Here is an 11,710-nt window from a genome sequence, read left to right on the forward strand (position 1 = left end):
CAGAGAAGGCACTGTTCAATTTCTATAATCTTTCTTGAAATGTAAAGATACTTTTTTTTTTGATAACCGGGTATCCCTAGAGACAGCGGACCGGCCTGTATCTGGGCTTTGCCAGGTCCATAAACCATGGTCTTGTCTAAGGTCTAGTCTCGGGGCATGTGCAACACCCGCACATCATATGCAGCAAGGTAAGTGAGGCTGCACCCTCACCGGTGCCCCTTGAGGAATTAATGCTCATACTGGGTATCGAATTCACGACATACGGGTATTGACCGCTTATGCCATTGAGTCAACCCCGCAGGTTTAGTAGATCAAAGATACTATCCACTCCAAGAGAAACAAAAACCAACTAATACACAGAAACCCACTACAATAGGAAATCTTCATAAAGTATATACCCTTAACAATCGAGAAGCTATTTGTTGGTTTCTTTGGGAGGGAGAGTAATGTGTGGCAAGAGGACCCATTGGGTGAGTAGCTACTATGTGAAAAAAGCCCATATTTGACAGTCTTAGCCCGTCAAATTTTGAGAAATTTGACGGACCCTCCCATCAAATATGCCCATCAAATATTCTCTTGTAGAATTTTTTTTTTTGACAGCCCTGGACTATCAAATTATTGGAGAATGGGTTTAAAAAAAAAACAACAAAATCCATAGAGTATGACCGTCGAATTTGAAGGTTTAACAAAAAATCTAATTCACCAATCACAATGAACGAAATAATAATAAAAAAAATCAGAAAAATAAAAAACAAAAGAAAAATCATAGAACAAGAATATGATGGGCATCCATATTACTGAAGAACAAAGAAGAGAAAACTGAATCAATATTCATCAATTAATATTTTGAAATTGAAATAGACCCAACTTTACATTAAATCGAAGAAAAAAGAAGAGATAACTGAAGAATAAAATCTCGAAAATCTGAGTAAGAGGAGAAAATAAATTCGGTGGCCCAATTGATTTCCTTCACTGACATGCACTTGTTGATTGTTTCTTTGCAGCTGTGACTTTCTTCGCAGCCTCTTTTAGAGCAACCATTGCCACATTATAAACATGTACAGATTGTACCCCTTCATCCATTGCTTAACCATCACCTGTATGATGGTAGATGCATTCACATACCCATCAAAAAACGAGTTTATGCTATCAATCCCTTGGGTTATAGACATTTCTCCCATGTGGAGCGAGTGAGGCAAAGGCATAAGATGTGATAAATTGTATAAATAGACATGCAAAAATAAAGTGAAAATCTACGTGCTTACAAGACATCCGATCCGTCCATTAGGCAAAAGCATTGGCATCATCGCCATGCCAGCAGGAGTGGGCCCCTGCCATATATCAGTGGCTACAAATAAACATAATTCAAGATCAGAAATGTAAAAAACACATAATAGTACTCCACTTGGCTGTGTCCCAAGTGGAATCACAAGTTACTATTTATTTACATTCAAACATAAATTATGCTACAACTTTTGTTAATGAGCTAAAAAAAATCACCTGAGCAAAGCTTGCACCACCATACCCTGCACCCATACCACCATAGGCACCACCTGCCAACCCATACCTAGCTTGGAAGCAAATAATGCCACAAAAGGCTAAAGAACATTTTGGACACATTCTCTAATGACTATATGCCAAAATAAGACAATAATTTTTCTGTGACAATCATAAATAAAAAAAAAAGAGAAGGGGGGGGGGGGGGGGGGGGGGGAAGGGGAAGGGATGTGCTAGAAAAATTACTAAATGTATAACCACCACGATGGAGCAAGGATAATAAAGGTCACCTTGAGAAACATAGTTGGGCAAACAAAGTTCTGCTTCTAATGAGAATACAATTGTGCAATGGTATTTGGCCTCTTGAATCAGGAGCATTAATGTTAGCAAAATTAAATTAAAACAAGTAAATGATAACCAAATTAAGATTTTAAATTAGTAATGTTCAAATGGGTGCTCTATAAAGCAAGATGTGATAGTTTATATTGGGCAAAATATTTGAAATAATGGGAGGATACTTTAAGTTCAAGTTGATATCCCCTTTAGTGTACCATTGACGCTCAAACTCAAATGGTCCTTAATCAAACCATGATTTATTTAGGTTAAAATAAAACCTACGAGATTATAATATACAACAACAATACTAAAAATATTGTTCCTCGAGAAAAAAATCAAGGGCTCCCTCAGCATTCAAACAGTAGGACATCTAGACAGACATGGTAAACCCATCAACGCCACGAGCCATCTAATATGCATGTCTAAAAGGTTGGGTTCTGGGTTATGGATCATGGGTTCTCGCAAACCAAAATAAACAAATGTTCGGGCATATTAACATACCAACCATAGACATTTTTAATAAAACTTACCATTTCACGTACACAGCTGTCATAGGCACTGCACACAAGACTCCCATCTGAGCCATAATAAGAAGCCACAAATGTAAGGAAAATTCAACATCACCACAAATTAAACTAAAACTAACACCATTGAGTTTAAATTATATTAGATCAAACCTGACTACTATATAGGACATGGCAAGTAACAACTACATTACCCTACCTGAACTATGCCATGTGAGAAACAACAAATAAGGGAGGTATGCCTATGAGACAAAAAGAAAAAAAAAAAAAAAAGGAGAGAGAGAGAGAGATCAAGTATGATTATATTTACCTGACAGAAAATGAGCCAATATGACTAGCTTCTCTACTGGTAAGAAATGGAGTAGAGATAGATGGAACATCAGCCACTAACCTTCCTTAGTTGTTTCTTCTCATTGTTGTTCTCAACACCTTTAGACTTCGCCGATTCCAACAATCTTGAACATCAATCCAAGATTAGAGATGAATGACAACCCCACAGGAAAGATACACAAACATGAGAAATGAAAAAAGTTTAATCACCATCGTCAAAGCATGCCAAGTGTAATAAGACACCTAAGACTTTCCATAAGAGGATTAAACAAAATATTCCTAAAAGAAGTAAAAAAATGAAGACAAAAGTAGTCCATCTAACCTGGAAGACAAGTGGTTTATCCAAATCCATAGTAAAGCCATGTGCAACCATCTTAGAGCTTCTTTTATGTTGGTGGAGGTAAATTTTAAATGATAAGTAGGTTAGACAAAGAAATAAAAATTATACTACAAAAAAAGACTACGGAAAAAAAATAAAAATTAAAACTAAAAGGCAAAATTAACTTCATTGGATTGACTCATAAATATGTAAAGAACTGGAATTGTAGTTTAATTATGATTCAGAGAGGGGACAGAATACAATTGTTCATCTGTTCGAAATATCTAAATGTTGATTGTCGGGATCATTTGAAGATTCCAAAGAATGACATTTTAAAGAGATGTGATTAGCAATTCAATAGGATGATTCCAGGGACTGCTATAGTAATTTATGTAGGTTCAAGTTCATCAAAAAACAATAGTGGAAACTCTAGTAAAGAAAGGAAACTCTAGTAATTTTTCTAGTTTTACTTATAAAAAAAACTTGTTTTTAGATGTGTCCTATCTCGAGTGTTACGAGAAAGTTAGTGGCCCCAATAGATGACATTAATAGAGGGAAAGTCAATTGAGATGTTTTGATCATGTGTAATGAAGAACTGTAACATCCACAATTAGATTTAATGTACAAGCTGTAAGGTGTAATTGAAAATGACCTAAATATAAATTATTATAAGATATGAATGACAAGTGCATCAAGGACGATAACCCAATCATGGTTGTTGATAGCTATAAACAACCATAGGTGATGTACCTATTCTTAACCCAATCAAGGATAGCTCAAATTTCTCAATATTATCATTGAGAACATTAATTCTGCCAATTCAGCAAGCATGCCTTCACTTATGTATATGCGCGTGGGTTTAATTAAATATGTTTATTTTAAATATGAATTGTTGCATTTTGTGTTTACGTTCAGGTTGTTGAGCTTTTAAATATATATATATATATATATATATATATATATATATATATATGGGTAGCATTGAAGGGCAAACTTTTTAGCAAACCTTTTGGCAAAACATTTTTCAAAACATGGGTTAGAGGTTTTGGAATGGGCTGATTTTTGGTGAGGATGATCTCTACGGTGAGGAGATCATCCTCAACAAAAATCAGCCCATTCCAAAACTTCTAACCCATGTTTACAAGCTGAAAAATCATGGACCGTCCATTTTTTGTAAACTGTTTTTGATGGGGTTAGAAGTTTTGGAATGTGCTGATTTTTGGTGATGATGATCTCCTCACCATAGAGATCATCCTCACCAAAAATCAGCCCATTCCAAAACCTCTAACTCATGTTTTGAAAAATGTTTTGCCAAAAAGTTGGCCATTGAACGCCCCCCTATATATATATATATATACAAAACCCAAATACTCCATATCTATATCTCCATCTTAACATCCTCTTAGCCCTCTATGAATATGAACGTCTACAATTCTAAGATTGATCTAAAATGAATGGCTAAAATGCTTTGGCTGTGGGGTACAAGATAATCCTTCATAGATCTTTTTTTTTTGGGATACACAAGAAACAAGATATACTGTTCTATGACATTGCTATATCAGTCACGTGTGATTTATCACGTGCATTCATCATTATTCATAAAAATTAGGTGACCATCTCTAGCTACAGCCACTAGTTGCCTAATAGAAATTGGGTGAGCATATGTAGCTGCAACCACCAGTGGCCTCTGAACATGATCTCTAATAATTAATGGCACCATACCGCCAATGCAACTACACATTGTGATCAAGGCATTGATCAATGAATAAAATCAACGATCCAATATGATCCACACACTTTATAAAATGGGTCAATCCGTAATTAGGAATATTTAAACCTACTAAAATGTGGTAGACTAAGAATCAACATAGCTTAGCCATCTCCTGCACAAAAAATGAAGGGTGACACCAAAAATCACTAAAACTAATAAAAGAAATAAAACATGACATACTCTCACCAATTTGTGCAACCTATTGCATAAAAAGGCAAAATTGATGAAAAATTAAGCTACTCCCACGATAAGCAAGCGGTTTAGTGGGTACTAATTGCTATATGAAAATAATAAAAGATACTAATTTTTAATTGAGTCGTGATAATACGACTCGCTAGGTGACATACTCAATTGACTCCTTAACTTGTCGGAATTGTAAATCTTTATGCCTTGGGATACACGATAGCACTGCCCCATAAAAAAGTGTATCCCGAGTGAATTGTTTATCTGGAGGCATACAGATCTACAATTCCCGAAGTTGTACACGTCAAGGAGTCAATTGAGTAGCCCGCCTGACAAGTCATATTATTAGGACTATTTAATTACCTATCTAACGAATGTTAAAAACAACAAATCATCCTAAACTTGAAATCAGTATATTTCTCAAATCATGAGGTAATAAATACAAACCTGAAGAGCAGAAGTAGAAGCCCCAAACTTAAAATCAACAGGAAAATCACTTCTTTTTATTGATGGAGATTTTAGCATGAACAACGGTTGAATGTGGTGCTACTTGATCCGCAAATACACGTCGTATAAGATGAATTTGTTTATGATATTTGCCTGAATTCATGCACATTCAAATTAGTGGTGATAGAGAAAAAGGAAAATAAATGATATTTGCCTCTGTATGACATATTAAATGAATTTCAGAAAGGAAGCAATCATATGGCAGCTGTTGTGAAAACCAAAAGGAAAACAAAAAATGCTCTACTGGGTGGTGATAGAGAAAAATCTGAAGAGAGCAAGTAGTTGTTGAGGATTTCAAATAAACTACTCATTTACTACCTAAGCAAAATAAGAACTCAGTGACTAATTCATTCAACAATGGGCCACCAATTGGATGGGAGCACAGCCCATGCAAGTTAACAGGGTAATTCAGTTTTGTCAAGTAACTGAAGACAATAGCTGCCAAAGTTTTGTAAAACAAATATCTGGGATTGGCTGAATTAATTCCATTCTTCCTACAAATATTAAATTTGTATACTCTAAACTTCCATAACCATTTACACAATAGAGCTAGATTCATAACCTTAAGTTTCTCCACCCTCAGGAGCAAACATATTCCATTCCATGTCACCAATAAAATGCAATTCAAACCAGTTTTTTCCTAGGGTTGTAAGAAATATCTCCATTGTTCATTCAACAAGAGTTCAACTAATAAATATATATGAACTTAACATTGAGCTCCTTGTAACATTTAAAATAATGCATTTGTATAGTCAAAGCAACTGTGGGACATGAAAATAAACGAGTTAGACTATGCTTCACTAGGAGAATAAACATAATTGACTTTTCATAAACAAATTCTTTTAGTATTAAAACACTTGGATTAACCGATTTATATAATATCCAAGTGCTTAGAAAACATTACACAAAGAAACTACAGTTGGATAAGTGTAGTGGTATTAAAGAGGGGTTTATTACTCATGTGACATGTGCAAATCAGAATCTTGCTTCATTGCCAAACACACATTTCAACATTCCACAATCTAGCAATGATTATGGAGCAATCACTAACTCTGGTGGAAATCAGAATAGACCTCTCCATCGTTGTCAAATATGCAAAAAAAATGGACACTCTGCAAACAAATGCTTCTTCAGATACAGTGCAAGCCACGACAGTAATTTACCACAACCATTTGCTGGTCTACAACTCAATCTGAAGCAAGTTTCACACAATCCTATGCAACTTCCTCTGGAGTGACTACTCACATGAGTAATGGTAAGGGTCTTCCTATCTCACACATTGGTCCAACATCATTACCTACTTCGACAAATGATTTATTTTTATCCAATGTCTTAGTCGTTCTTGAATTGAAACAGAAGTTGTTATCGATTTCACAATTAACACGTGAAACTAATTGTTCTGTTGAATTCTTTCCTTGGGGTTTTCGTGTTAAAGACTCACGGACCAAAGCTCTTCTCATGGTTAGACCAATTAGCAATGATCTATACAATCTTCCAGTGCAATGGGACGCATCAATAAATGCCAAACCCAAGTTGGCTGAATCTTTAAATTCCTACTAAAGGACTGGAGTAGGTAACTTAAGAAGCCAAAATCCTATTCTATGTAATCCGAATCCCATATTTGGCAAAGTTACTCAAATAAACATTAAGAAATTTCTTTCCTAATTTCTTCAAAGGGTGATGAGGTGTTATCAAGGATGATTTATGAATGTGGTGGCACTGTGGCAGAACTCTATGAGGAGGCATATCTTGATAGATGTTCCAAAAACATGGTCTTACCTCTCATTCAAAAGAAAAGTGTGGACGACTAATAGATTTTCATCAATAGGAATTGTTAGAAGTATCACTAGAATTTACTGGTAGAGAATGGGCACGATCATATTACCATTCAAAGGCGCCTTTATCAAGGAGTGTCAAATTCTTCACAAAATATATTTGCAATTGAAGAACTAAATCCAAGAAATCAACATAGTGAACTAGGTAAAACATGCAAGGTAGACATAGAAAAAGCTTACAATAGCATGATTAAGGACTTCTTGTAGTACAAGTATGTAAACTGAAGTTCGACATAAAATAGAAAATATGGGTAAGAGTTTAAACTCCAGCTGATCTATGTGGGAATTCTAAAGATTTTCCTATATATCTTGGTAAGAAAGGTGATAAATAAGCTCACTAGAAAGTTATAAAATGGGAGCTTCCCAAAAGATTTTTGGTGGGGAAGGCGTTTGCTTGTCCCTCACCTCCAATTTGTGGGATGACACGATCTTTCTTTGCAAGCTTCAAACCAATATGATATTTGAGGGCATTCATAGGTGCTTCAAAGACACAACGCATTTACAAATTAAACTCGCCACCTTTGCAAGGGAACTCAAAAACTGACTCACATGGTTCCAGCTATTCGGGTGGTGATATGAGTGTTCTCCTCTTCATCGAGATTAAACCTCTCCAAATTTAATCAAATCAGATAAGAGAACATAACATGGTAAGATACCTATAATTCTGCACATCTGTAACTAGAGGGGGGTCAAGATCGATCTTTCCTCGTCGAACCCAATCAGATCTAATCATATCAAAACACTCAGATCTATGAAATCATTTGGATCCTTAATCAAATTTTTATTTGTTCTTAGGTTTTATTTCGTACAAAATTAACACATTTGGAAAATAAAAAATCAAAATTAATATATTTTGCAAATAAAAAACCCTAGATCTCATCTTCAACAATCAGAATAGCGCTATGGATCCATCAACCTAAGAGAGAGAGAGAGACTCACCTTAAAAAATAACAATGAACAACTTTATGGCTTCTTATTCACTCGATCGTTCCCAATGTTGAGAGATGGAGAGCACTTCATGAGATCAGATAGAGAGAGATTGTGCGATGAGATCGGTCCAGACATGAGATCGAGGGAGATAGGGAGAGAGATCGAGACATTCGAGAGAGAGAGAGCCAGAGAGTGAGTGACTGAGAGAGTTTCCAATGTTGAGAGATCGAGAGCACTTCAAGAGATCAGATAGAAAGAGATTGAGCGATGAGATCGATCCTGAGATAAGATAGAGGGAGACAGAGAGATCGATCTAGAGATGGCTTCTTATTCACTCGATCGTTTCCAATGTTGAGAGATCAGATGGAGAGAGATTGGAGATGAGATCGATCGAGAGATCAAGACAATCGAGAGAGAGAGAGAGAGAGCCAGAGACTGAGTGAGTGAGACAGAGTTTCAACGTGAAGTGTGTTTTGTGAACAGGAAAATCGTGGTCTAATGGCCGCGGAATTTCGGTATAAAAATTCGTCGGGCGAGGCCTAACAATTATTTTCTTTAAAATTTGCGATTTTCACGTAGTGTAGGGAGAGGATGCACCATGTGAAAACTGGAAAAAATTGACGGATCAAGGCCCATGAATTTTAGAAACTGAATTTTGACCGTCTAAGACCGTCGAAATTCTAGATATTCCCAGCTTTGATGGGTTAGAGCTGTCGAATTTCTCTCATCGTCCTTCATTAATTTGACAGTTTCAACTTGCCAAAAAAAAATTTTGACAATGAAAAATTCGATGCTAATTCTACCCCTTTGTCCATCAAATTTGGGCTTTTTTCACATTTTAATGGTGATGCTTGTATTTAAATGTTGGATGGGGTTGCACAATTAAACTTTGTTGGAGATTCGGGAGAAAGGCAACAAATTGATTGATTTTCGTAAAAGGAAGAAATACAAGGGGGATGGCCTCCCTGTCTTGGAAGATCATACGGTATGGACATCAAATCCTAGTGGTAAATTCACTTCTTTGTCAGCTTGGAACTCCTTTAAATATTCAGATATCTCACAAGATAAATGGGTGTGCAAGAAGAAAACGACGACAAATACTTTTGATTCTAGACTAGAGATGTGGAGCAAAGGAAGCTAAGATCGAAGTTGAATATTTATGGAGCATGGACCATACATTATGACATTTCATAACCACATGTAATCAATCAAAGATAGATATGCAAAAAAAGGAATTATTTCTTCGTTTGGATTTTGAAAGTTGAAACTTGGAAGAGTGAAGACAGTTAAAATATCAAACACCTTTTCTAAAGAGATTTATCGTTTAAACATGACAAAGCTGTAATTTATAAGTCACACTTAGGACCAATTCCGAAGTTCAAAATAAATTTTCAAAATGAACAATAACTGGTTTAAATGATATATTTGGGACATCCATATCATTCTTAGGCGTTTGTTGGTGATCAATTGGGTCCCCCAAACCCTAGGCAATTGTAATTCTCTTTTCATAATAGAAATCCTTGCTTGCCTAGCAAAAAAATATCATTCTTTGGCAATTTCAGACTCGATCTTTGAGAGATTTAACATGAGGTTGACATCTTGTAAATCATATACGTATCCAAAGAGAGTAAGGTAGTGTTAATCAGGACTCAGGAGTATACTCTATTTAAGTTTATGGGTCTTTCAAGTTATCCAAAACACATGATTTTTCTCCATTTATATTTACAAAATTGGAAGAGCGATGGAAGATTGTTAATAAATTGGAGTGCTTCCATATAAAATATTTATAATTTAAATAAATAATAATAATTGTAATCTATTACATCAGCCCTTAATCAACTGAAAACGTGTTGCAGAGAAGAAAATTTTTAATCTCTTACATCATCAATAAATCAACAAAGCAATATTCCACAATAAATATATTTAAAAAAAAAAAAGAAAAACAATATTTAAAACATGGAAAAAAATGCTAAATGAAAAACCCAACATGTACAAACGTGGGACGAAGCACAGCTTGAATACTGCTTACCACCACCACAACTGGTTCCATAAAATCCAATCTGAAATATCCCAAAATAAACAACTAATATTTTACCAACTGATGAATTGAAAATTTTTGCATGAAAATCTGGAAAAAAGAAATGATGAAAACTCAAAAATAAATATTACCTCCATCAAGACCCTGGCTTGAAGTATAATCAACAGATTATCTATGAATGGAAACCGAATCCTTGTAAGAGTTGCATAACATTTAATCATAGCATCGATCAATGTTCAAAACTGAAGAGGAAGAAGCAAAAATTCTATTTGCTTGGGCTGAAAAGCCATCAGGAGATAAGGACGATGCAAATGAAGATGCATGGGGAGATGCAAGAGGTATCTTGGGTGATGAAAATCTGGTGGAAGGACCAAACTTGATTAGTAGTGGTGATATGGAGAATGGTGCAGTTGCAGTTATGGAGGAACATAGTGGAGAAGAAGATGGTGATGTGGCAGATAGAGAAATAGATGACCACCTATTCTTCCAATGCCCTTATACTTGCTGGATCTGGAAGCAATGTCTGATGAAGTTTGGGATAAATAGAGAAGGTGTGGGGAGAATAGAGGAGGAAATGCAAATGATCAATAGTGTGCGATATCAAGAAAAGGAGATAACGCCAATGCTCTATCATCCTTTTGTGCAACAATTTATTATTGATGGAAAGAGAGAAATCAAAGAATTTTTGCTGAAATTAATACTCCAAAGGAAATGGTGTTGAAACAAGTGGAAGTGATGATTAAGAATCGGCATGATGGAGCAAATGTTGAAGACAGTTCAAATCAAATAAATGTTCAGATTTTTAATAACTGGATTTTGTTGTTATACGGTGGTAAACCCAATTATTAAACAGTTAAGATGGATACGGCCAGCAAAGGACGTGGTAAAGATCAATACAGATGGTGCGAGGTCGATGCAGGGTGCGGGATTCGGTTTTATTGGTAGAAACATCAAAGGGAAGATTCTATTTGCAAGCTGGAGCAGAATGGAGGTAGAAGACATTATTTCTATTGAGATTCAAGCAATTTCAGAAGCTTTTAAGTATACATGAGTGAAAGAGTTTAAAAGAATTTTGATTTCTTCAGATTCTTTATACTCTATCAAGTGCATTAAGAAGGAAATCGAAACTTCATGGAAATACGAAGAAATGCTGCTGGAAATTACATAACGAAGCCAATGGTTTGAGGAATGATCTTTTGAATTTTGGTGGAGAGAAACAAACAGGGCAGCTGATTTTCTTGCAAAATTGGGGTCTTTCTCGGATGGTTTGTATGTTATGGAAGACTCGACTAATGTTCCTCAAGAACTTGTGAGAATTGTAGAGGAAGATTTAACGTGTATTTACACTCGATAGTAGTATTTTTGGGAGGGGCTCTTCAACCCCAGCTTATCAATCAAAAAATAAATAATAATAAAAAAAATGGGGACAGTGTTGAGATG

At 35.4% G+C, this 11,710-nt stretch overlaps 1 protein-coding gene across 15 annotated transcripts; it reads right to left on the reverse strand.

The window, feature by feature from the left end:
- Positions 1–798: 798 nt before the first annotated feature.
- On the reverse strand, positions 799–8,856 carry LOC147400024 (uncharacterized). 15 transcript variants are annotated; one of them, XR_015179167.1, is made up of 8 exons: positions 8,242–8,834; positions 4,848–5,560; positions 3,010–3,070; positions 2,668–2,812; positions 2,364–2,410; positions 1,501–1,859; positions 1,266–1,348; positions 799–1,097 (listed from the first exon to the last, which is right to left on the reverse strand). XR_015179167.1 is itself a non-coding variant. In XM_086445638.1 (8 exons), exons 2-7 carry the CDS (start codon positions 4,873–4,875, stop codon positions 1,304–1,306), a joined length of 312 nt encoding a protein of 103 aa, XP_086301764.1. In that variant the 5' UTR covers positions 4,876–5,560; positions 8,242–8,848; the 3' UTR covers positions 799–1,097; positions 1,266–1,303. The 15 variants fall into 15 exon arrangements, 12 of the variants coding, with proteins under 12 accessions (XP_086301764.1, XP_086301752.1, XP_086301758.1 ...); XM_086445638.1 differs by having other exon boundaries at positions 1,501–1,567; positions 2,749–2,812; positions 8,242–8,848; XM_086445626.1 differs by having other exon boundaries at positions 1,501–1,553; positions 2,749–2,812; positions 5,458–5,560; positions 8,242–8,833.
- Positions 8,857–11,710: the final 2,854 nt, after the last annotated feature.

Source organism: Akebia trifoliata, chromosome 6 (genome assembly GCF_017979445.1).
Source record: "Akebia trifoliata isolate Shusen 1 chromosome 6, ASM1797944v1, whole genome shotgun sequence".
Classification (NCBI taxonomy): Eukaryota; Viridiplantae; Streptophyta; class Magnoliopsida; order Ranunculales; family Lardizabalaceae; genus Akebia; species Akebia trifoliata.

Bases quoted from the DNA above. Each gene is read 5' to 3' on its own strand.
- LOC147400024 (XM_086445626.1), bottom strand. From the start codon at position 5,485: ATGCTAAAATCTCCATCAATAAAAAGAA. The intron at 2,813-3,009 runs GTTAGATGGACT...TTGATGTTCAAG, and splicing joins ATAAACCACTTGTCTTCCAG to ATTGTTGGAATCGGCGAAGT. The intron at 2,411-2,748 runs GTTAGTGGCTGA...ATTATGGCTCAG, and splicing joins AGAAGAAACAACTAAGGAAG to ATGGGAGTCTTGTGTGCAGT.